At 49.3% G+C, this 25,858-nt stretch overlaps 1 protein-coding gene across 7 annotated transcripts in view; it reads right to left on the bottom strand.

The window, feature by feature from the left end:
* The window catches only part of CSNK2A2 (casein kinase 2 alpha 2), a 35,969-nt gene extending 26,442 nt beyond the window's left edge, over positions 1 to 9,527 (bottom strand). For 3 of the 7 annotated variants that reach the window (XM_059667909.1, XM_059667907.1, XM_059667908.1), the window contains exons 1-2: positions 9,338 to 9,526; positions 8,390 to 8,501 (exon numbers count right to left, since the gene is read on the bottom strand). In XM_059667909.1, coding sequence (XP_059523892.1) covers positions 8,390 to 8,501; positions 9,338 to 9,441 — 216 coding nt within the window. In that variant the 5' untranslated portion in view covers positions 9,442 to 9,526. Of the gene's footprint in view, positions 1 to 8,389; positions 8,502 to 9,337 lie in introns of all 7 variants that reach the window. The other 4 variants (XM_059667906.1, XM_059667910.1, XM_059667911.1 and 1 more) reach the window with 4 other exon arrangements.
* Positions 9,528 to 25,858: the final 16,331 nt, after the last annotated feature.

Genomic DNA, 25,858 nt, shown 5'->3' with positions numbered 1-25,858 from the left:
ATGTGAATGGGGACTACAGTTTCGCTAACAGCATCATACCAATGCTAATTTCTGATTTTTGATCCTGGCACTGTGGGTTATGTAAGAAGTTGTCCTTGATTTTAGGAAATACACACCAAAGGAGGGATGACTGCAATTTACTCTCAAGCACTTTTAAAAAATAAATAAAATATATATATATAATACACACACACACACACACACATATATACATACAGGTGTGTGTGCGTGTGTGAGAGAGAGAAAGAGAACAGGAGAGAAGAATAAAGCAAACGTTAACATTTGAGAAATCTGGGTGAAAGATATATAGGAATTCTTACAACTCTTCTGCAGGTCTGAAATTACGTCAAAAAGTTTAAAGAAAACTAAAGGCTGGTTATCATTATCTATAAATTCTGCCAATGCTACCAATATAGTAAATGTAAAAAAAATTCTAGTTTTATTATCCACTTTAGGAAAGCAAGTACAGATCTGTGGGAGTGGTAACAGGAAACAACAGACAAACAAAACAACCACAGCCCTGGCTGGGTGGCTCAGTTGGTTGGAGTGTTGTGCCGTACACAAAAGGTTACGGGTTCGATTCCTGGTCAGGGCACATATGGGAAGCAACCGATCAATATTTCTCTCTCACACTGATATTTCTCTCTCTCTCTCTCTAAAATCAATAACAACATATCCTCAGGTGAGGACTAAAGATAACAATAAAAAAATCAACCACCACCAGCAGCCTGTATACACCAAAAGCCCTCTTTTCTACCAGTAGACTGTACAGGGGTAATCCATTAAAAGAGTTGCTTTTATCACGGTGCCACAAATAAAACTTTGCTTGGCTCTCCTGTTATTCAGCAACAGGTCAGACAGGCGCCTTGTTCCTGGGCAAAATGAAGATATCTTTCATTATGTCTAAAGGTAACTTACAGGGCACGCAAACATATTTTGCTGCTCAAACGTCACCTGTCTAACAACTTCCCAAACAAGAGATTGGGGACAGCAGGGCGGAGTCACGCAACAGCTGGAGTCCTAGCATACTGACGAGAGACCAGGGGATTGCGAAAGGCAGTGACCTACAGCCCAGGACATGCCCTCCAGAGCAGGGGCACCTGTTCTCCACAGGAACAGACCCCAGGTAACTCCCTTTAGCCTCAGCATGGTCCTCAGAACCTGGGAGATCCTTCAGAAGCTACAACGCCAATGAGCTCTCAGGGAGTGAAAGTGATCCCTTTAATTCTACAAATAGAACTGGAGAGAGAAAGAAAGGATTTATATGGAGGGACCCTCACACCCTAAGGAAAAGAGATCATGAATTTTACAGGAACGAGGATGCTCTGACTTTCTAGACCAGTGTTTGCACTCATTCACCATGAGTAACGGCCAGCAGAGAAAATACATACACTTCCATGACAATCTCATCATTTCATCTCGCAGGCTAGAAAAAGTCTCTCCCAACTAAGGTTCATTTATTACAAGTCCGAGATTATGTGTTTAAGAGATTCTAACTGAATCAGCTTAGCAAAAATTTGTTTTTTACTCAAAATCTAGTAGAGAAAATGGCACATAACTTTTAAAAAGAAATAAAGTATTAAATCAAGTTTCAAAATAAATGAATTTTGGCACACACCTAGAGAAAATATTTAATGGGAAAACTCATTTAAAATTTTCTATACATAAGCTCTGAAAAGGAAGGGAGGGAGGAAGGGAGGAAGGAAGGAAGGAAAGAAGGAAGGGCCTTTTCAGGTTTCTGCCCACACAGTGGCGTCCCAACTATTTAGAACCTTGTTGGATGTAATCCAAGACTAAGGTACTTTTTCTCTATTCTTATGTACCAACACTTCCAAATCTTGAAACAAAAGACAAGTTTAGTAATGGCATACTTGGAAACACAAAAGTTGACAGTTAGTAATCTCTCCTATTTGGTTACTCAGAGCTACTTTTTAAAAAGCCAGGCCCTAGCTGGTTTGTTTCAGTGGATAGAGCACTGGCCTTTGGACCGAAGGGTCCTGGGTTCGATTCTGGTCAAGGGCACATTCTCGGGTTGTGGGCTTGATCGCCAGAAGGGGCATGCAGGAAGCAGCTGATCGATTCTTTCTCATCATTGATGTTTCTACCTCTCCCTACCTCTCTAAAATGAATAGAAATATTTTTTTTTAAAAAAAGCCAGATCTGAGAATGATTTCAATTATTAGCATTTAATTATGATTGAACTAGAGGCCAGGTGCACAAAATTCGTGGGGGGGGGGGCGTTTTAAGGGGGGTGCAGGCACCGGCAGTCCCCTCAATCCGGCCCGCACCCTCTTGCAGTCTGGGAGCCCTTGGGAATGTGCAACTGATGGTTTAGGCCCACTCCCCGCAGCAGTTGGACATCCTTAGCGCTACTGTGGAGGCGGGAGAGGTTCCCACCACCGCTGCTGCTGTACTTGCCAGCCATGAGCCCAGCTTCTGGCTGAGTGGCACTCCCCCTGTGGGAGCGCACTGCCCCCTGGTGGTCAGTGCACATCATAGCAGCCGGTCGTTCTGCTGTTCGGTCAATTTGCATATTAGCCTTTTATTATATAGGATATGTAAACTAGCATCTACCATCAAAGGTATAAGAATAAATCCCAGCAAATACAAACAGGAAAAGTTCCATTTTAACTTCTTTACATCTCAAGTTAAGTGATAATTCAAGACAGACAGGACTACAGCTCAGAACTTTCAAATCTGGATTTACTTTTATTCTATTACCAAAGCCACGATTGCCCCACTAAGTTACAGATTTCATCATCTGCAATAAATAATTACAAAGAACACTGGCTGCCAGGAATGCAGGATAAAGGAAGAAAGTTCAGCCTGGACGGTGGCATTTACTTCATCTTGGTAGCATCTCTAAAATCTACTGGAACTGACTTAAATGTAAACACTATCTGAGCAATGTTATTTCTTCACAGCAACTTTCCCCCTAATCTTTCAAGTCTCATCTTTCCAATTACATTATCAGCTCCCTGAGGGTAACTGTTTATTCTCAGGATTTAATTTTTTTTTAATTTAAAAAAGTGATGCATACAGCAGGCCTTTTGAATCTCATCGTGAGAATGGTGGTCCTTTCTACTACTGGTTCTGTCCCCTAAAAACATTCCCTTGCCCCAACTGGCATACTGTTATGATTTGTATTGCTTTATAAGTGCCAGGCACTGTGTTAAGCACATTTTAATCAACATTTAAGAGTGCTGCCCTAGCTATAGAGCGTCAGCCTGTGGACTGAGGGGTCCTGAGTTTGATTCCAGTCAAGGACACATACCTCGGTTGCAGGCTCCCGGCCCTGGTTGGGGGCATGCGGGAGGCAATCAATTGATGTGTCTCTCTCTGTCTCTCCCTCTCCCTTCCACTTTTTCTAAAAATCAATGGAAAAAATATCCTAGGGTGAGGATTAAAAAAAAAAACCCACAAACATTTAATAGTCCTCTGAGAAGAGTATTTTTAACACAGAGGCACTGTTTAAATAACTGCTCAAGAACACAGAGCTTCTACGTTTTGGCATTAACATCTGAATCCAGGCAGCTTGTTTCCCAAGCCTCTGTCAGGAAAGAAAACGACTTTGTAGATTACTAAACACTATCCTCCATACCTGCCCATTTATCTAGATCTCATTTGATTCTCCCAACAACCCTGTTAGTTAAACAAGAAAGGCATACCCATTTTACAGATGAGAAAAAAGTCAAGGGCGTGTAAGTTAAGCTGCTTCTAGAACCCGTCTTCTGCCCTCCTTTTTTAGCACTTCTCACACTATACCACCCTGATTTTGAGGCAGCAGATCCTAAAAGTAGGCTCTAGAGCAGTGATGGCGAACCTTTTGAGCTCGGCGTGTCAGCATTTTGAAAAACCCTAACTTAACTCTGGTGCCGTGTCACACATAGAAATTTTTTGATATTTTCAACCATAGTAAAACAAAGACTTATATTTTTGATATTTATTTTATATATTTAAATGCCATTTAACAAAGAAAAATCAACCAAAAAAATGAGTTCGCGTGTCACCTCTGACACGCCTGTCATAGGTTCGCCATCACTGCTCTAGAGACTAGTGATCTGGAGCCATGCTGTACACATAAAAATGGGTATCGAGATATATCAAGATACTATTTTCATGCATGGTTTACTGTCCAAAGAAATCTAATATATTAAAGGAATAAACCATCAACTAAAAAATGGCAAGTGGTCATGAGACTTGGAGGAACTGTATGGATTTAAAAATGTAAAAACACTGGCCGGAGGCTCCGAACCAAGAAAGTAAAGGAACATTTCACTTGTGCATTAAACGTGCTGCTAAGGATCCAAATCAGAACCCCATCTGTATCCACAGTTCACCCAGCAGCCGCCAAAGTCAAGTATTTCCTTTCAGAAGAATACCCCCAAAATCACCAGCAACAAGTGCTCTGACTTCTAGTGAGTGTGCGTCCATCCTCCCAGTACATCAAGAAGCCGAGTATCCCGCAAACGTCCTAACGGTGCTCCTGTCTCCCAGGAGGGGAACCGAGTCCCAAACCTAGCTGCGCCCCCTCCTGGCCACCTGACCCTACGCACACCGCATGCTCTCTCTGGGTCTTGCTTTTAAAAATACGGTACAGCTCTTAACTCCTAATTAGGAAGTCGTTCCATTTAAAGGGTCCCCAGGACCCCGAGAAGGGCTAAAATGCACACACAAGTGGTGTTCACAAATGCTAAAAGTTGTCCAAAATGGACAAATGCTTTTCACTCTGTGTACTCCTTCCTAAGAAGCACTTCAAAGGAAGTGAAAAATGGATTTTTCAGAATCAGAAGATGGAATTTCAGGCACTAAAGTGGCTTTCTGCCCTGCTATGGGAACCCTTATGATCTCCCACCCCCATTTCTCCTCAAAACAATTTCTGTCAAAAAAGATATATCCAGCCCTGGCCAGGTAGCTGAGTTGGTTAGAGCATCATCCTGATACACCAAGGTTGTGGATTCTATCCCCAGTCAGAGCACATACAAGAAGCAACCAATAAATGCATACATAAGTGGAACAACAAATCAATGCTTCTCTCTTTCTTAAAAAAAAAAGTGTATATGCCTCAGAATTTCACTTCAGGATAGAGATAGACGATAAAATTGTGCTCACCAAATTTTTTTTTTTTTGAGAGTGAGGAAGAGAGAGGGAGAGAGAAAAACATCGACGTGAGAGTGAAACACTGATCGACTGGGAAGTGAACCAGAAACCCTTTGGTGCACCGGACAACGTCCCACTAACTGAGCCACAATGGCCAGGGCTGCTCACCCATTTCTAAGTTCCTCAAGTCTCTTAATAACCAATTTGTTTAGATCAATAAAACACTTAGAAATCTACTACTGATGCAAATTAAATGACATAAAATTCCTGTGGGCATTCATCACCCAGCCATTCTCATATACTGCAGCTAAAATATACTAGGCCTACATGAAGAGGAAGCTTTTTCTAGATTTCTCCCAATTATGAGCAGCTGGTACTCTGTTAAGGACCTAATTCCCTATAACCAAACACAACAATAGTAGTTATTAGTCAAAACTTCAACTTCTTGCCCGAGCCGGTTTGGTCCAGTGAATAGAGTGTTGGCCTGAGGACCAAAAGGTCCCGGGTTCGATTCTGGTCAAGGGCACGTACGTCGGATGCAGGCCCCTCCCCAGCCCATGCCCTGGTTGGGTGCGTGCAGGAGGCAACCAATCGATGTGTTTCTCTCACATTGATATTTCTCTCTGTCTTTCCTTCTCTCTTCCATGCTCTCTGAAAAATCCTCGGGTGAGGATTAAATTTTTTCCCCACTTCTCTGAGTAGAGGAGCATAACTTTGGATAAATGCACTACTCTTAAAAATATTTTTTTTTAAGTCTACTTTAATCCAGCCTGTCAGAACAATGAGAAAACCACAGTAACACCGTCAGTAGTTTCTCACCCGATCCTTCAAATAAAAATCTGGATAGAAATGCCACAGCACTTTGAAAAACATTAAGGAAGTGAACGAGCCAAAGCCGGTTTGGCTCAGTGGATAGAGCGTCGGCCTGCGGACTGAAGGGTCCCGGGTTCGATTCCGGTCAAGGGCATGTACCTTGGTTGCGGGCACATCCTCAGTAGGGGGTGTGCAGGAGGCAGCTGATCGATGTTTCTCTCTCATCGATGTTTCTAACTCTCTATCCCTCTCCCTTCCTGTCTGTAAAAAATCAATAAAATATATTTAAAAAAAAAAAAGTGAATGAAGTTTTCACCAGAGGAAGTAAGGTGGTTTCTGCCGCTCCCTGAAAAGAACTTGCATCAAGAAGAAACAAGAAATAATACTTCACTAACTAGGGCTCCAAGGGGCCTCCCATCTTATTCCAGAACACTGGGACTTAGAATGCTAAAATGAGCAGTAGGAGACAGGAAGAAATAGGAAAGGAGAGTTCTGGCTAAGGGTCAGTTCAACATAGTGATGTTAGAGGAGTTCTTCTTTGTGCTTCAGTTTCTCTCCGTAAAAATAAGCTTCGGCTTCCATGTTGGGCTCCCTAAACAATGTATAGTGCAAATCCTCCCAACAGGGGACAACCATCAGCCACTGACCCCATCAAGTCCTCTAAAAGGGTGACTGAAGGGGAACCTAGATGAACGTATACTTATGCGTACACGTGAATGCTGTTCCTTTCAAAAACAAAAAACGCAGGAAGTTGCACTCATTTGAAAAATGCTGCCCTCACTCAAAAGATTAGACGTTGCCCGGCCGGAGTGGCTCAGTGGTTGAGTGTCGACCTATGAACCAGGATTCCCGGTCAGGCACATGCCCGGGTTGTGGGCTCGATCCCCAGGCGGGGGCGTGCAGGAGGCAGCCGATCAATGATTCGCTCTCATCACTGATGTTTCTCTCTCTCTCTCTCCCTCTCTGAAATTAATAAAATTTATATTAAAGAAAGAAAAGTTTAGCCATTTTTCCGGATTTTGCTTTCAAGTAAGCAATTCATCTTTCTGAATGCACAGCAGTGGAATATGGATATTCCTAATTTCAACTTATGTCTTACTTACTTCCTAGAAAGATTCTAGGTAGCTTACATTCAAAACATTTACGCTCATTACAGAGGAGAAAACTGTATGGTTTCCCCAGGTGACCTCTGGGGAAGGAACCTTTCTTTAAATATTTGTACTTGTGAAAAAAAAAAAAGGCCATGTGACTTTGTAGGTGTAATTCCCATTTAGGGAGGAGGGGAGGCAAACTCCACATCTTCAAACATCAACCTCTCTTCTCCCTCTCACCCCGCTGCTGACAGCACGGACAACGGCTCGTTTCTTTCCACTCATCACCACGCTAGGAGGGTCCTAGGAGTCCATCACTTTTCTGAAAGGTGATTTTCAGAGTGTAAGCCTGACCCCCTCACACTAAACAAGGACACAGGCGCCCTAACGCTGTCCTTCAGACACAACACTTAACCCCATATTCTTACTCAGGGCCTCTCTCTGCAGAACGGCCACACTGGAAATCGTGCGTCTGTAAGAGTGCTTAGGTGAACTACTCTTTAGTCTCAAAACGTCACCAATTCCACGCACACGCACTACGTGATCTGGCAATGAGGAGGACCCCTCACCCATTCCAGGAATGACTTCTCAGTGCGTTCTCTAAAACAGTGAAAGCGACACCATCAGTTACCAAAAGAATTTAGCCAACTCTTCATGCTCACGAAGACCGCGTCTTCATCCAAGAGATGACAAAAGGTCAAACTTAGGCTGCTAAGCCAAGCCCAGACTGTGCTGTTCCAATGACTATGTTAGCGACTATGAACGTACTCATCATCGCTCCCAATCTCACTTTACCAGCTGATAAAATAACATAAAAAATAAACACAATGACCCTCCCGGGCAGCGGGCTCTCCATCCACCCCACCTGGAACTTTCATCCCCAAAGGAGAAACCAGCGATCGTCCTCGGAGGCATTTCCCTCCGTTTAGGCTGCAAACCTCATCTCTGAAGCTGCTGCCAGTTTTCCCAACTTTCCTTCTGGAATAACTTAGAGCCACCAAGAGTGAGGAACAGCCAAGGAGCCCCAGGGATGGTGGGATCCCCCTCATCAGGCTTCCCTTTCTTCTGAATACCCATTTATTTTATACCAAATGGAGCCCCTTTGGGATTTTCACTTTGGGGGGGGGAAGGGGGGGCCGGAATTACATTTCAAAACAAGGACGCTCCTGAGCGATCATGCTTAGCTTTGAAACAGGCCTGCATCTTTTCTCCCAAGAAAATGGGGTGGGAGAAGGAACTGGGGGGACATCAGACCCCAGCGATGGGCGGTGAGAGCTGGGACTGCTCCCTCTAGAATGGGGGGGAGGTGGGGAGTCTGGCTCCTTCTGACCCGTTGGGGGGGGGCGGGGCACGAGGGTGGCAATGCCACTTGGTCAGACACTCACCTTGAGAATTTTTACCACCACTCTCTCATTGTTGGTGATGTTAATGGCCTCAAACACTTCACTATACTTCCCCCGACCAAGTTTCCGAACCAGTTGGTAATCATCTTGATTCCTGGGAAAGGCAAGAGGGACACATAAATGCCAGGACTTGGGGTTCACCCAGCACAGGCCCACCAGACGCCCCCACCGAGCCACGTTCATGCTCCCAGCCCTTAGAGGTGCCTGTCCGCCAGCCACCACTCACTCCCAACATGGAGGCCCCTGCACCCCGCACCGGGCTCCCCGCACCCCGCACCGGGCACACCGCACCGGGCTCCCCGCACCCCGCACCCCGCACCGGGCTCCCCGCACCCCGCACCGGGCACACCGCACCGGGCTCCCCGCACCGGGCTCCCCGCACCCCGCACCCCGCACCCCGCACCGGGCCCCCAACCTCACTGTTCCCTCCTAAGTTGAGAGGAGGGCGAGAGGCCCTGCTCTGAGCCCATCGAGGTGGGGGAGCGGGGCGCCCGGCTCCCAGGAGGCCCCCCCTGCCCCCCTCTTCCCCGCGGCGCCCCTGCACCTGCCCCGCACTTCACACCCTCCGTGCCTCGCGCCTGCTCGGAGGATCGGGGCGTCTTTTTAAAATCTGGCCCCATCCAGCCTCACTTGGAAAAACTAAAACTGAGGCGGAGAACCGCCATAGCTCCGGGGGGACAGCTGTTGCCTCCCCACCCGCCCCGTCGACCCCAACGTGGGAGAAGGGGCGCTCCCGCCCTCCCGCCAGGCCTGGCCCCGGACCCCGCACTTCTCCCCGCACCGAGGGCGTTCCTCGGGGTTCAGGGGAGCGGGGGGGGGGAGAAGGGGCGAGCGCGACGGGGCCGGGCGCGGCCCCCCACCCCCCCGCGGGCCGGGACGCGCGGGCCCAGCCGGGGGGCGCGGGGGGCGGGCGGGGGGCGGCGGCTTTACCCCCAGCTCGGGACGTGAGCCTCGTAGTCCCAGTAGTCGCGGCTCCTCAGGCTGTTCACCTCGGCGTAGACCCGGGCCCTGCTGCCCGCGGCCGGGCCGGGCATGGCGGGCGGGACCGGGGGGCGCCGCGGGGCGCCGCGGGCGGCGGGGCGCGGGGCGCGGGGCGGCGGGCGGAGCAGGCGGCGGGCCGCGGGCCGGAGCAGGAGGAGGAGCGCGGCGGCGGGCGGCCACGCCAGGCCGGGCCCGCGGGGGCGGGCGGGGGGCGCGGGGGGCGCCGGCCGGGCGGCCGGGCCCGGGAGCGGCCGGCGGGGCGGCGGGCGGGCGGCTCTCGCGCGGCGCGGCGGCCTCTGCTCGGCTCGCGGCCCGCGGCGGCGACGGCGGCACCAGCAGCGGCGGCCGCCGGCCGGGAAAGGGGCAGCCGCGGCGAAGAAGGAGGAGGAGGAGGAGGTGGAGGAGGAGGAGAAAGAGGAGGAGGAGGAGGAAACCCGGAAAAGGGGCCGCTCTCTCTAGGAGCGGCCGCCGCCCGGCCCGGCGCCGCCCGGCTCACAGCGCCCCCTGCCGCGCGGGGGGACCGCCGCCCCGCCCTCGGCGCCCCGCCCAGACCCGCTCCCCGGGCTCATCCGCGGTCGGGCGGACCGGCTCCCGGCGCCTCCCCGCCCTCGGGACTGCGGGTTCAGAGCTCACCCCTCGTGCACCCTTTGGGGATCCCTGCCGCCAGCCCTCCACCCGCTGTGCTTGCGGAGTTGACCCACCCGACCTCCTGCAAGGACCCTGTCCCGACCTCCTGTCCCCCAACCGGTTCCCATCAAGTCCTCTCCAATGAGGCGCTCTCGGGACTCCCCCCGCTTCAAGAGGAGCCCATCCCTCCCCGGGACACCCCCTTCCCCACGGGGCCCGCCCCGTCCCCTACGGAGTCTCGTCCATCCCAAGGCTCCCCTTCCCCCGCAGCGGAGCCTTCCCCGCTGCCCCGCTCTTCCTTCCGACCCTTGCCTCAGCCCCTGGATGTTCACATCGGCCCCTTGCTTCAGCGGGGGTGGGGGTGGGGGTGGGGAGCTGCTCGCTGTGAAGTTCCTGTTTTTCCCTTTGTCATGAAAAAGCCAGTTGTGGGCGTGGGGAGAGAAGGGGGTCCGAATAAATAGAAGGTGACGGGAGGAGACTTGACTCTGGGGATGGGCACCCGGTGCAATTGACAGATTTTGGAACCCAGAAACCCACACCTGAAACCAACAGGCTCAGGTTGACCGATGGCAGCCCAATCGGTGTAATAAATCTTTTTTAAAAGCGATTTGTTGGGGGGGGAATAAAATTTAAAAATAAAAGCAATTTGTGGGGGACACTTAGAGACCAGGTAGAGTCCTCCGGGTTTGTTTGGGAGGAGGGAGAGCGGGAGGATTGTGGGAGTCCTGCCGCTAGGCCCTCCAGGCAGGACTCAACCTGTGGGTCGCGACCCCTTTGGGGGCCGACCGACCCTTTCACAGGGGTCGCCTAAGACCATCGGAAAACACATATATAGTTACATACTGTTTTTGTGATGAATCACTATGCTTTCATGATGTTCAATTTGTAACAATGAAATCGGGGGTCCCCACAACATGAGGAGCTGTGTTAAAGGGTCTCGGCATTAGGAAGGTTGAGAACCACTGGGCTGGGGGCTGGCATGGACGTAGGGCGGGATGGCCAACCCAGCTTGGGCCTACAGCAGCACGCTGTCTCCTAGCCCTTCGCACTCTTCTCTCTTCCATCTTCTGGGCCTTTCTTTTGTGTTGTGTTCGTAACTCACACCCTTTATCAGAGAACGTCCTCGCCCAGCCCAGGTTGCTCTGACTCCAGTCCCCTGTTCACAGCCTGTTGCTAGATGAAACCCTGCTTTCTCTTTCTTGATATGGTTCAGCACAGAGACTGTGGAGTCAGATCCACCCAGGTTTGAACCCCAGCTCTGCTACTCACAAGCTGTGTGACCTTGGGCCAGTAACTTAACTTCTCTGGGCTGCAGATTTTACAGCATAAAAACAATAAGGGCACCTACTTCACAGGTCGATGGGGAGAATGAGGCAAGGTAAACCATGTAAGACACTCAGAGCACTGTCTAGCAGGCATATTTTATCATTTTTTTATTTGTTTCCTAACTTACTGTCTGCCTTCTTCACTGTAAAAACAGCGTGAGAGCAAGGACTCTGTCTGCTCACCCCTGACTCACCCAGCATTTGCCACAATTGGAGGCTTACAATGAACACAGTGTAACCCCACAGCTCACTTATTAATTCCAAAGGGGAACCCAGAGCTCATCACCTTAACCATGAATCACACTTACCTTCCGTAAGGAATCAACTGGCCCTCTGACATGATGCGCCAAGAAGGGACATGGCATCTGCCAGAAATGCCCAACTTGAATCTAATCACAAGGACACAATCAGACATATTCAAACTGGGGGACACGCTACCCAACAGCTAGCCTGAACTCTTCAAACATGTCAATGTCACGCCCTGGCCAGTTTGGCTCAGTGGTTGGAGCATCAGCCCATGGACTGAAGGGTCTTGGGTTCAATTCCTGGCCCAGGGCATGTACCTCGGTTGCAGGCTCAATCCCCAGCCCCAGGGTGTGCGTGCGGGAGGCAACCAATCGATGTGTCTCTCTCACATCAATGTTTTTCTCTCCCTCCTCCCCCTCCCCACTTCCCTCCCTTCCACCCTGTCTGAAAAATCAATGGGGAAAAATATCCTCGGGTGAGGATTTAAAAAAAAATTTTTGTTTTTCAATATCACAAAAGAAAACAAAAGTCTGAAGTAGTGTCCTTGATTAAAGGAGCCTGAGAGATAGAACAATGATGCTATCTATCTGGATTGGATCCTGGATTTGAAAAGGCAGGAAGGAAAGGAGGGAGGGGGAAGGAAAGGAAGGAAAAGCTAAAGGAAGACTACTGGGGCTGCTGGGGAAATGTGAACAGGGGGTATAGGTTACGTAACAGTATTGTTCCATGTTGCCAGGGTGAGGAATATACTGGGGTTGTGCAGGAGAAACTCTTGATCTGAGAAGTTCCGTGCCAGGTGTTTAGGGAGAAGTGCCACGGGATCTGCAGCTCCCCCGCCAATGGTTCTCCGGAAACACATGGGTTCCTGCGGCACAAGCGTGCCCGCGGAGCGGGGAGCAACCGGGAGCCACGTTGGCCATCGGAGGATTCGGTTGGACCACCGGAGCCTGCGATATTCCTGCAGATTTGACCGTTTTTAAAATAAAAACGGGAAGAAAATTGAGCGTTTGTGAAATCAGTGGACGTTGGAATTTAATTCCCCAACCTGCAAACCTCTGAAAATCTGTCACACAAGAAGACACAGACATTCTCAATCTCTTTTTAAATATGTATTTACTTATTTTGAGGGAGAGAGAGAGAGAGAGAGAGAGAGAGAGAGAGAGAGAGAGAGAGAGACATTTGTTATTTCACTTATCTATGCATCCATTGGTTGATTCTTGTGCCCTGACCAGGGATCGTACCCGAAACCTTTGGCGTATCAGGACGATGTTCTAATCAACTGAGCTGCCAAGCCAGGGCCATTCTCAATCTCTTAACACAGCCCTAGGATTTCTTCCTGACAAGTTCTTGCAAGCTAGTCAAGACCAGATCTTTTTTTAATCTTTACTGTTGAAAGCATTACATATGTCCCCTTTCCCCCCACCCCGCACTGACCCCTTCCAGCCCCCCCCCCCGCCCCCACCCAAGGCTTTCACCACCCTACTGTCTGTGTCCATGGGTTATGTATATATGCATACAAGTTCTTTGGTTGATCTCCTCCCACCCACCCACCCACCCTCCCCCACCTTCCTTTTGAGGCTCAACAGCCTTTCATCTGGAATCCTTATATGAACTTTCTGGGTTCCAGAAACCTCCAACACTATGTGCAAAATTTTATTCTTGTGCCCTGAGATTCTTTCCTTAGCATCCATGAGATTCTCAAAGGAGACCATGACCTAAAAATGGTTGCAAACCACTGGTCTAACCACCAGGTTCACCCCACAACTGGGGCCCCATTCCTGGCCTCCACCCTCGCCCACCTCTGACTCCATCCACCCTTCCTGCACCGTCCTCTCATCCTCACCACCGAACCCACACCCCACACCCATCTCACGTCACATAACCTGCTCCACACCTGCAGCCATGCCCGAGGGTTCACCCACACACCACTCTGGTGCAACTCGCTCCTGGATTGGCCTGACACATTCCGACCTCAGCCCTGAAACCTGCAGTCAGTCCTCCCACGGCCCAATGGAACATGTTTGTATGGTTTGTGGGTAGGTAGGATGGTCACCCCATGGGATTGGCGGAGACGCACCACCTCTCCTTATCAGCCCTCCACCAGTGTGCTTGGTGTGAATTAAGATGGGCAATTAGCCCAGCCGGCGTGAATTTCAGTGGTTGAGCATCGACCTATGAACCAGGAGATCATGGTTCGATTCCCGGTCAGGGCACATGCCCAGGGTGCTGGCTCGATCCCCAGTAGGGAGTGTGCAGGAGGCAGCTGATGAATAATTGTCTCTCATCATTGATGTTTCTCTCTCTCTCTTTCTCTCTCTCTCTCTCTCTCCCTTCCTCTCTGAAATATATCAACACTAATAAAAGAGAAAAATGGTAATTGGCGTACGAGCTACCCTTTTCATTGGCTAATCAGGGCTATATGCAAATTAACTGCCAACTAAGATTGGCAGTTAACTGCCAACTAAGATTGGCAGTTGCCGAAACCGGTTTGGCTCAGTGGATAGAGCGTCGGCCTGCGGACTGAAGGGTCCCGGGTTCGGTTCCGGTCAAGGGCATGTACCTGGGTTGCGGGCACATCCCCGGTGGGAGGTGTGCGGGAGGCAGCTGATCGATGTTTCTATCTCATCGATGTTTCTAGCTCTCTATCTCTCTCCCTTCCTCTCTGTAAAAAATCAATAAAATATATATTAAAAAAAAAAAAAAGATTGGCAGTTAACTGCCAACAAGATGGCGGTTAATTTGCATATGTAGGCACAATGCAGGGAGGTGAAAGGGAAAGCAGGAAGAAGCCCCCTGCCACTGACAGTGATCGGAAACCCAGGGGGGAGCTAAGAGCTGGGGGGCAGGGCAAAGGCGGCCCTGGGGCCATGATCGGAGAATCAGGTGCCTTTGCCGCCCTGGCCAGTGATAGCAGGAAGTAGGGGTGGAGCCAGCGATGGGAGCTGGGCACGGTCGAAGCTGGCAGTCCCGGGAGCTAGGGGCCCCTTGCCTGGGCATAAAGCGAAGCCCACGATCGCGGGGCCGCTGCAGCTGCGGGTCCCCGCTGCCCGGGCCGTATGCCTAGGCCAGAGGCATCAGGCCTGGGCAAGGGGCAGATCCTGCGATTGGAGGGTGATGGGGGTCAACGCCTGAGGGCTCCCAGTATGTGAGAGGGGGCAGGCTGGGTTGAGGGACACTCCCCACACACACACACACACACACACCCAGTGCACGAATTTCGTGCACCGGGCCCCTAGTATATATATAAAAGATGGGCAATTAGAGATGGTAGCTTGCAACCCTCACTGAAGGAATAAGTCTCAAGGTGGCTCTGCAGGTATGTGTGTGTGTGTGTGTGTGTGTGTGTGTGTGGACAGGGTTATTCAATGAACCAGAATCAACTTCCCTTAATTGCTCTGTGTGTGTGGGTTTGAAGGTGAGTATAATTCAGATTATATAGGAGAGAGTGAAAGGGGGCATCATGAGTCAAACAGCCCAACAACTTTATACCAACTTCTCCTATGACTCCAAATTCTATCCGAACACCCTCCAAAAAACCAAACCAAAACCAAGACGCACAAAAATGATAAATCCTCAGAAGAACACCTCCTATCTCCACAAGGCCTATTTCCGAAACATTTAAGAGGTTCTAAGAATATAGCCTAAGAAAAGAATGTCAATTATGATCAAAAAATTATTAAGAGTGGTGACAATCTGTATGTTCAATATCATTGAGTCCTGCAAAAATCCTGAGGCTAAAAGCCATTGAATTTAAAGGAATGAATTGTATGGTATGTGAATTATATCTCAAGAAAACAGTTAAAAAAATTCGACAAGAATGTGTTTGTTGTAAGAGTTCCTTTTTTGCAGTGTAAGGACACAGATAACTGATGGGAACTGGATTTGAACTCAGGTCTTTCTGACTACCCAGTCCGTTTCCTTAACCCTCTTATGATTCGATATACCCCCCAAAGACCCAAAGACGTTCATCATAAAAATCATCATCTTTAATCATGAAAATGTAAAACAACCTAAATATTCCAAATTGGGGGATCAGTTAAAGAAATTGTGATATGTCCCTACAGTGAAGTATTAGACATCACCACTGGTAAAATTTATGATTATTGGGAATTTTTACTGATGAGAAAAATGTTATTATATACGATGGGCTTATGTATACATATATTTTATTGATTTCAGAGAGGAAGGGAGAGGGAGAGAGAGAAGCAGGCACATCAATGATGAGAATCATTGGTCAGCTGCCTCCTGCACTCCCCACACTGAGGATTGAGCCCACAACCCAGGCATGTGCCGTAAATTGGGAATTGAACCCGTGACCTTCTGGTTCATTGGTCAATGCTCAACCACCGAACCACACCGGCCAGGCTAATAAGTATTTTTATAAGTTAACACAAGTAATTGTGATAAGCAGAATAATGCCACCCTCCCCACCTTTTTTACTCAATAAGGATGCATAACACCACCTATGTCTTTTTAAAAATATATATATATTTTTTATTAATTTCAGAGAGGAAGTTAGAGGGAGAGAGAAGCAGAAACATCAATGATGAGAGACATTGATCGGCTGCCTCCTGCACGCCCCCTACTGGGGATCGAGCCTGCAACCTGGGCACGTGCCCAGTCCGTAGGCCAGCGCTCTATCCACTGAGCCAAACCAGCTAGAGCTGGTCTTTTGTCTTGCTTTGCTTTGTTTCAAAGCAGGAAACTGAAGTGCCGGTTTACTCTTTTCGTCGGTTAAGTTCTCAGGCCTGTGACGAATACATAGGAAAAGAACTGGAAGGGAATAGATTAATTGCCTTTGGATCTTGGACTCATTTAGTCCAGAAAACCTAACCAATGTTCGCAGGCTGCTGACCAGCCCAGCCCTTCCCCACGATGGTCAGCAGGAGGGTCTTCGGTTCTCGCTGTAACCCCAGGAGTCCACTGGGAATGCCGGACTCCCGCTCTGGGTGTCTCTAGTGCCCCAGGCAGGTTAATAAAGTCTGCCCATTGGAGCCCCACTGGCTGCCCTCCCCCTGGGGACATTTGCACACAACTTGCTTAGGGAAATCACTTACTGATTTCCCCCCCAAATCATCCTCACAGTGTGACCCATTCTGCCCTTCACCCAGAACATGCCCTCGAGTGGGGAGTGGCCAGGAGGGGATGGGGCCCGGCCTGTCCACCCTTGAAGCAATAGAAACAGACATTTTCTGCGGGTGGGTCCCTTTTTTTTCTTTTTCAGCCTTGTCTGACTGGGAGAATTTGAGTTGATTGAGCTTCTGGGAAGAGGTGGGGGCTGGGCGTGGGCGCGGCTACTCTCTGGGAAAGATGGGTAAACTCATTCAAAGCAAAATGTAAATGAGAGCTCTTTAAAAGGGATTTGCATGTTGAGGGCCGGGACTAGGAATGCAGAATGGATCCTAAATCCTGGAGTGGCGAGTGCTAAGAAGGTGGAGGGGTATTAGGAGGGCAGGCCTACTTCCTGAGGGCCACTCCCACTCGGAAGTTTCAGGGGGCGTTTGGAGGGGAGTGAGCTGAAACCGACAGTAGCAGGCACCACTCCCCCTGGCAAAGCCATTGCACCTTGCAAACATGCACCCTCTCCCTGCCAAACTGCTCTTCCGAATTGTTCAGAATCACCGTCCACTCCCACGTCCCAACCATCACCAAGTCCGTCTGGCTCTCTCTCCAGATGGCAGCTCACTGCCACCCATCTGTCTTCATGCCCAGCGCTCTTGCTCTGCTATCAGCCCGCATCGTCTCCTAGGACACAGATTTCTGTGGGTCCTTTCCTGCAGGGATATCTGGGCTGTCAGGCTTGCCAGGAGCTAACCCAGGGGCCCTTCACCTGGGTCAGTTAAAACTCTGCGCATTCATAAACTTGGATGAAAAAGATTACATCTTTTTTTTCACTAACCTCTATTTTTATTTTATTTTTTTTTTGTCAATCCTCACTCAAGGATATTTTTTCCATTGGTTTTTATTTATTTTATTTTATTTTAAATATATTTTTATTGATTTCAGAGAGGAAGGGAGAAGGAGAGAGAGATAGAAACATCAATGATGAGAATCATTAATCGTCTGCCTCTAGCACGCCCCCTACTGGGGATTGAGCTCGCAACCCAGACATGTGCCCTTGACTGGAATCAAACCCGGGACCCTTCGGTCCACAGGCCGACGCTTTATCCGATGAGCCAAACCAGCTAGGGCACCATTGGTTTTTATTTTTTTATTTGTTTTTTTTTTTTTAATATATTTTATTGATTTTTCACAGAGAGGAAGGGAGAGAGATAGAAAGTTAGAAACATCGATGAGAGAGAAACATCGATCAGCTGCCTCCTGCACATCTCCCACTGGGGATGTGCCCGCAACCCAGGTACATGCCCTTGACCGGAATCGAACCTGGGACCTTTCAGTCCGCAGGCCGACGCTCTATCCACTGAGCCAAACCGGTTTCAGCTCCATTGGTTTTTAGAGTGGAAGGGAGGGGGAGAGACAGAGCAAGAGAAACATCAATGTGAGAGAGACATCGATTGGTTGCCTCCCACACGCACCCCAACCCAGAATTGAGGCCACGACCCTTCAATCCGTGGGCCGATGCTCTAACCACTGAGAAACCGGAGAGGGCTTCACTAACCTCGAAATAAAAGGTAGCATTTCCTTCCATTTATAACGTAGAAAGAGACAACGAAGCCCAGTATAGTATTAGCAGTACCTGTGAATTTGTCCCCAGTAGAAATCACAGATATTTGCCTGTCGCTGTACAGTTGGTGTTATTTTAAGGCCGGAATGTTTGCTCTTCAGAAGGACCAGCTGCGGTGATTGTTGGAGGCAAATGAATATGCATTCCCCCCCCCCCCCACCCCTGTGCTCCACCCCACCCTTCCTCGCCTTAGGACATTTGTAGAGAAGACTCTGAAATGGAGATTTGAGAGCTTTTAAAATGGAGATATAATCGACATTGTATTAGCTTCAGGTGTACAACACGATGTGTTATCTATTGGGAAAAGATCACCACATTAAGTCTAGGTAACATCCATCAACACAAAGTTAAAGCTGTCCTGTTTCTTTAATTCCTTTCAGTTTAGAATAGCTCCTCAGTTTCTTTCCGAAGATCATAGGCCCATGGCTTTGCAGCCAGTTCCTTTGTTTGCAGTTATCTGATGTTTCTTCATGGTGTGATTCAGATTATGTAATTTTGGCAGAAATATTGCAGAAGCTATGCTGTGTTCTCCTCACATTAGTGGGAGCGTGCAATTTCTATCCGTCCATTATACTTGAGGCATGAACTCCAATCACTGTGGCTATCACAGTACCATCTGCCAGATTTCTCCACCATAAATTTACTTGGTGGTGTTTTTTTTGCCCTTTTAAGAAATATATATTTTATGGGGGTATTTTGAAAATTGTGTAATTAGCCCAGTCTTGCTCAAACTTTCTATTTATTTTTTTACATTGGTGTGGACTTGTGGACTCTTATTTTATTCAATGAGCTATAATCAGTTATTGTCATTGGTTGTTTTTTAAATATATTTTTATTGATTTCAGAGAGGAAGGGAGAGGGAGAGAGAGATAGAAACACCAATGATAAGAGTGAACCATTGATCGGCTGCCTCCTGCACACCCCCTATGGGGGATTGCACACCCCCTATGGGGGATCGGGCCCGAACCCGGGCATGTGCCCCTGACCGGAATTGAACCCGCAACTCTTCAGTCTGCAGGCCGCCACTCTGTCCACTGAGCCAAGCCGGCGAGGGCGTCATTGGTCATTTTGATGTTCAGCTAGTCATTGTGATGATTGGCTCTTCTAGCTGCTTCCTGTATCCTTTTGATGTGTTCCATCATCCTTTGGGCACTTTCTTAGTTTTTGGTACAGAAGGCGCTCCAGGCCCATCTCCTACTTTCCCTGCCCCAGGCCTGGAATCAACCAGTTCCCTTTAGTGGAGGATAGGATTTAGAAGCCAAGATCTGGGCCTGGGGTATGCTCACTGTTCTTGGATTATTATTGCTGCTCCCAGGCCTTCTCCAGGAGACTGAGCTAGAGAAATATGTATGTACACACACACACACACACACACACACACTGCCATCTGTATTCATGTCTATATATATCTGTGTCTATTGAAAACCATGACTTCACTCTACATCCCCAATTCCAATCTAACACCCTAGAACCCATGCTAGTTTCCCCTTCCTGTATTTGGTTTTTTTTTAAAGTATATATTTTTATTGATTTCAGGAGGTGAGAAGTGGTCAAATGGGGGCATCTGTGATAAATCAGAGGGGAAGGAAGAGGAAGAGAGAGAGAGAGAGAAACATCAATGGTGAGAGAGAATCAGGGATCGGCTGCCTCCTGCAAGCCCCCCAATGGGGATCGAGCCCACAACCTGGGCATGTGCCCTGACTACGAATCAAACAATGACCTCCTGGTTCATAGGTCAATGCTCAACCACTGAGCCACACTGGCCGGGCCCCTTCCTATATTTGTAACCATCTTTTCTGACGGGGAGCGATCCAGCACATGCAGGACCCTTTCAGGTGGAGGATGGAGTGTTCAGAAAGATCTCTCTGAGGAGGTGACATTAAGCTGAGACTTGAAGTGAGGGCATAAGCCATGCAGGTTTTGGGAGAAGAATGTTCTAGGCAGGCACTGCGGCCCGCCCAGCGGCCCTGAGCACACACCAAGCATGCTGGTGTGTTTGAGGAACAGCAGGCATCTTGTGGCTGAGCCAGAGGGCAGATGATGTCAGCCAGGAAAGGGGAGAGTTCAGGTAGCAGCTTGTAGACCATTGTAAAGACTTTAGTTTTCCCCAAAGATAGAGAGCCACTGGGACATTTCACATACAAAGGATTGCCGTGACTAGAAGAGCAGTAGGGAGACGTGCAGTAAACCAGTGAGGGGGCCCGGCTGGGCAGGAGGTGAGAGATGGTCAAATGGGGGCATCTGTGATAAATTAGACACGGCATGTAGGGTGTGAGAGGTAGGTAGTGGTGTGTGGTGCTACACAAGTGTTCGTTAAACAAACAAAATAGAAAAAAAATTGGCTGGGCAAGGTGGCTCAGTGGCTGAGCATCGACCTATGAACCAGGAGGTCACAGTGCGATTCCCTGTCAGGGCTCGATCCCCAGTAGTGGACCTGCAGGAAGCAGCCAATCAATGATTCTCTCTCATCATTGATGTTTCTCTCTCTCTCTCTCTCTCTCTCTCTTTCTCTTTGAAATCAATACTATATATATATATATATATATATATATATATATATATATATATATTAATATACTAGGGGCCCGGTGCACAAAATTCGTGCACTGGGTGTGTGTGGGGGGGGGGGGGGAGTGTCCCTCAGCCCAGCCTGCCCCCTCTCACATACTGGGAGCCCTCAGGCGTTGACCCCCATCACCCTCCAATCGCAGGATCGGCCCCTTGCCCAGGCCTGATGCCTCCACCAGAGGTGTCAGGCTTGGACAGGGGACCCCCATCTCCCCCTGATCACTGGCTGTGGCCCCCGCCCAAGCCTGACGCCTCTGACCCAGGCTTCAGGCCTGGGCAAGGGGACCATCATATCCCCCCAATCGCCGGCTCAGCCCCCCGCCCAAGCCTGATGCCTCAGCCAGAGGAGTTGACCCTCATCACCCTCTGATCACCAATCACCGGTTCAGCCCCTTGACCAGGCCTGAGGCCTCCGGCCTGGGCAGCGGGGACCCGCAGCTGCAGCGGCCCCGCGATCGTGGGCTCCGCTTTAGGCCCAGGCAAGGGACCCCTAGCTCCCAGTACTGCCAGCTTCGACCGTGTCCAGCTCCCATCGCTGGCTCCACCCCTACTTCCTGCTATCACTGGCCAGGGCGGCAAAGGCGCCTGATTCTCCTATCATGGCTGGGGGGCAGGGCAAAGGCGGCCCCAGGGCCGCCTTTGCCCTGCCCCCCAGCTCTTAGCTCCCCCCTGGGTTTCCGATCACTGTCAGTGGCAGGGGGCTTCTTCCTGCTTTCCCTTTCGCCTCCCTGCATTGTGCCTACATATGCAAATTAACCGCCATCTTGTTGGCAGTTAACTGCCAATCTTAGTTGGCAGTTAACTGCCAATCTTAGTTGGCAGTTAACTGCCAATCATAGTTGGCAGTTAATTTGCATATAGCCCTGATTAGCCAATGAAAAGGGTAACGTCGTACGCCAATTACCATTTTTCTCTTTTATTAGTGTAGATTTTTATTGATTTTTTACAGAGAGGAAGGGAGAGGGATAGAGAGTCAAAAACATCAATGAGAGAGAAACATCAATCAGCTGCCTCCTGCACACCCCCCACTGGGGATGTGCCCGCAACCAAGGTACATGCCCCTGACCGGAATCGAACCCGGGACCCTTCAGTTCACAGGCCGACACTCTAGCCACTGAGCCAAACCAGTCAGGGCCATATATATATATACTTATTTTTTTTTTTAATTGTATGCAAAGCACTTAGCACAGCAGGTGACATAATAAACTAATCGGTTGATGAATGAAGGTGAAAACCTTCCCAGCAGGCTCCTGTTCCCCACCTATTCACCTGGCCACCCTGGCATCCGGGAACAATGCCCCTCGCTCAGAGCTACCCCCTTTCAGCCAGACTCCCTCCCACCCCCGCCCCACCGCTCCCAATGAGTCAAAACTCCCACTTTCCCTGGGTCCTGTCTCTGCAGGGTGTGGGGCGGCATCTGATAAGTTCGTCACCATAAGTTAATGACTTCTTGCAAGAGGCCTATCCCTTCCGGAGGTATCCACATTTTTTAAAAGGCGGTACCTGACTTACTTGGCTCTGTGAATGTGGTAGGAACTCAGACAGCAGGGCAGTGTGGTGGAGGAGGTCACTGGATTCTGGGCAGCATTCAAATGACACCCTCCAAAGGTGTGGGGCCCGGAGGGGCCCAGCCAGACTGCATTCCTCCTCCCCCCTGCCTCCAACAGCAATCCGGGCGGCATTTCCTGTCTCTACTTACCTCCAGAACGTGATCCACCTTTGGTCAGAAGATCACACATCCTGGATGCTTTCCCCAAGGTGGGCAGGGCATGGTGTGGCCACCCTGCACCGCTGGGAGCCTGGCTCAGCCATCAGACTCCGCCCACTGATGGAGACTTGTAACCCTGAAGCCACTGCACTCAGGCCTCCATTGTGTGCAGAACTGGTTTCTGTGCCAGACAGGTTTAAGGAGCAAGGTCTCCTAAAACACCACGAGATGCCGCTTGACACCCTGCAGGGAGGTGATACTCAAAAGGACCCATCGCAACAAGTGATGACCGGCATGTGGAGAAATGGAAACCTTCCTACACTGCTGGCGGGGATGTCAAATGGTGCGGCCACGTTGGGAAACAGTTTGGCAACTCCTAAAAGGCTTCGCCATGAAGTCACCATGTGACCCAGAGATGCCACTCTCAGGTACATACCCAGGAGAAATGAACACATACATCCACACACACAAAAAGCTGGTAACTCGTGACGATAGCGGCATTTTTCATAACAGCCAAAAAAGTGGGAACAACTGATTAAAATGTGGCATATCTGGCCGATGGGATCTTGTTCAGCAATAGAAAGGAATGAAATGCTGACATTTGGGACAACCTGGAGGGACCTTGAAAACATGATCCTAAATGAAAGAAACCAAATGCAAAAGGTCCGCATGTCCTGTGATTCCACTTATAGAAAATGTGGTAAACAAATACATAGAGACAGAACGTAGGCTACGGGTGGCCAGGGCCTGGGAGAAGCTGGGAGTGACTGTAAATGGGTATAGGATTTTTTTGGGGGGGCGGGGGGTGATGAAAATGTTCTAAAACTGATGGCCCAACTATGAAACTATACCAAAAGCCATGGAATTGTACACTTTATTTTATTACTAATTTTAAAAGGTATAGAATAGTAAGCTATGCACAGGATCAATCAAAAATATTGTTATTGATTTCAGAGTGGAAGGGAGGGGAAAAGAGAGACAGAAACATCAATGATGAAAGGAAATCATTGACTGGCTGCCTCCTGCAGGCCCCCTACTGGGGATTGAGCCCCCAAAATTGAACCCGGGACCCTTCAGTCCACAAGCTGACGCTCTCTCCACTGAGCCAAACCAGCCGGGGCTGGAATTGTACACTTTAAATGGGTGTATGGATTGTGAGTAATATCTCATTAAAACAGTTATATATTTGAAAAAAATGGAAACAAGGAAGAAGAAAGAGGAAGGAAGGTAGGAAGGAGGGAGGGAGGGAGGGAGGGAGGGAGGGAGGGAGGAGGGGTGGGAAGGAGGGAGGAAGGAGAGAAGAGAGGGAGGGAAAGAGGGAAAGAAGGAGGAGGACGGAGGAAAGGAGGGAAGAGGAGGGAGGGAGGGAGGGAGGGAGGGAGGGAGGGAGGAGGAGGAAGGAGGGAGGAGGGTGGAAGGAGAGAGCAGGCTCCTATGGAAGGGAAACAGGGCCAGGCACTCTGACTAAGTGGAAACACCCAGGTCCGTGGGAACTGATCTCACCTCTCCAGAATGTGGGCAGACGGGACAAAGACGAGCAGTGCCAAAGGGACCACAGAAGGTATGGCCACTCTTCCTTAGGAAAATATCCCACAGGATTTGCTTGTGGAGCCACGGGAAAGAATGGGGTTATTAAGAAAAATGATTCCGCACTTGGAAATAAGGCAACAGGAGGCTGTATGTCCTTTGAGTTCATGCTGGAGCAGACCGGCCTGGGTTATTTTGCTGTCTATGGGCTGTGCCTTTGACTTGAACTTTCCTGTGGATCAGGGCCCAGATTCTGGAAAGCTGTGCGCTAATGTATACAATTCTACTCCATAGAGAGGCAAGTGATCTTTTTGTTCTTGTTAGAAAGAATGGGCGAGGGAGAGATAGAAACATCAATGATGAGAGAGAATCATTAATGGGCTGCCTCCTGCACGCCCCCTACTGGGTGGGGATCGAGCCGGAAACCTGGGCATGTGGCCTTGACCGGAATTGAACCTGGGACCCTTCAGTACCCAGGCCGACGCTCTGTCCACTGAGCTAAACCAGCTAGGGCTGTTAATATTCTTAAAGTTACACTCTGACGGGGAACAGAGATCCTTTCCTCTACAGCAGGCCCCCCCCCTTATCCACGGTTTCAATTACCTGCGGTCCCCTGTGGTCGGAAAATATTACATGGAACATTCCAGAAATAAACTATTCACAAGTCATCCTGCTCCATCCTGTCCCCAACACGACTCGCCCCTTTGTCCAGCGTATCGGCGATGCAGACGCTGCACGCCCACCCGTCAGTCCTGGTTATCAGATGGGCCGTTATGGGATAACAATGCTTGTGCTCAGGTCGCCCTGAGAGTTGCCTAGCGCCAGGTCGCCATGCCTGTCATGCACTTCCCTAGCTCGTCACATAGACACGGTATCACCTCATCTAATCACAAGTAGGGTAAACACAGACACAGCACGAGGAGGAGGTATTCTAAAAGAGAGAGAAACCACATTCACGTTTTATTATGGTTCATTGTTAGCACTGTTCTACGTTATTATTAGTAGTTACTGTTGTTCATCTCTTACTGTGCCTAATTTATAAATTAAACTAAAAACAGGTTTGTATGGGAAAGTCCGTGTGCTGGTCCCTCCCGCCACTTGGCTGAAAGGATGCTCTCAGCCGGGCACAAATCCTCACTACGGTGGGAGACTGGAGAGTTATTTCTGGAGAATCCCCAGAAAATTAACCTTTGGACTTTCGGAGCCAAGCTAAGTCTCCATGGAGCAGCAAAACCTCAAGCGTGAGGCTTTTAACACAGACGTTAGCCCAGCCGGCGTGGCTCCATGGTTGAATGGCAACCTATAAACTAGGAGTCGTGGCTCAATTTCAGGTAAGGACACACGCCCCCGGGGTTGCAGGCTCGCTCTCCAGTGAGGGGCGTGCGGGAGGCAGCTGATCCATGATTCTCTCATCACTGATGTTTCTATCTCGCTCTCCCTCCCCCTTCCTCTCTGATATCAACAAAAATCTATTTTTAAAAAACAGATGTTAAATCCCACTATAATTAATATCCTTAGAGAGAGAAGGTATTGTATCCATGCAACAAAAATAAGGTTCTTTTAAACATTGTGTTGTTGTTGTTGACAAGATTCTTTTTTGTTAAGTGTCTTGTTTGCAAAATGGCGATAACTCCTAGATACAGAGAACAGACCGATGCTGCCGGATGGGAAGCAGGTTGGAAGGCGGGTGAAAAAGGTGAAGGGATTAAGAAAGACAAATTGGTAGTTACAGAATAGTCACGGGAATGTAAATCACAGCGCAGGGAGTACAGTCAACAACATTG

The sequence above is a fragment of the Myotis daubentonii genome, chromosome 15 (genome assembly GCF_963259705.1).
Source record: "Myotis daubentonii chromosome 15, mMyoDau2.1, whole genome shotgun sequence".
Lineage (NCBI taxonomy): Eukaryota > Metazoa > Chordata > Mammalia > Chiroptera > Vespertilionidae > Myotis > Myotis daubentonii.
This window is presented reverse-complemented; position numbering and strand designations above follow the sequence as displayed.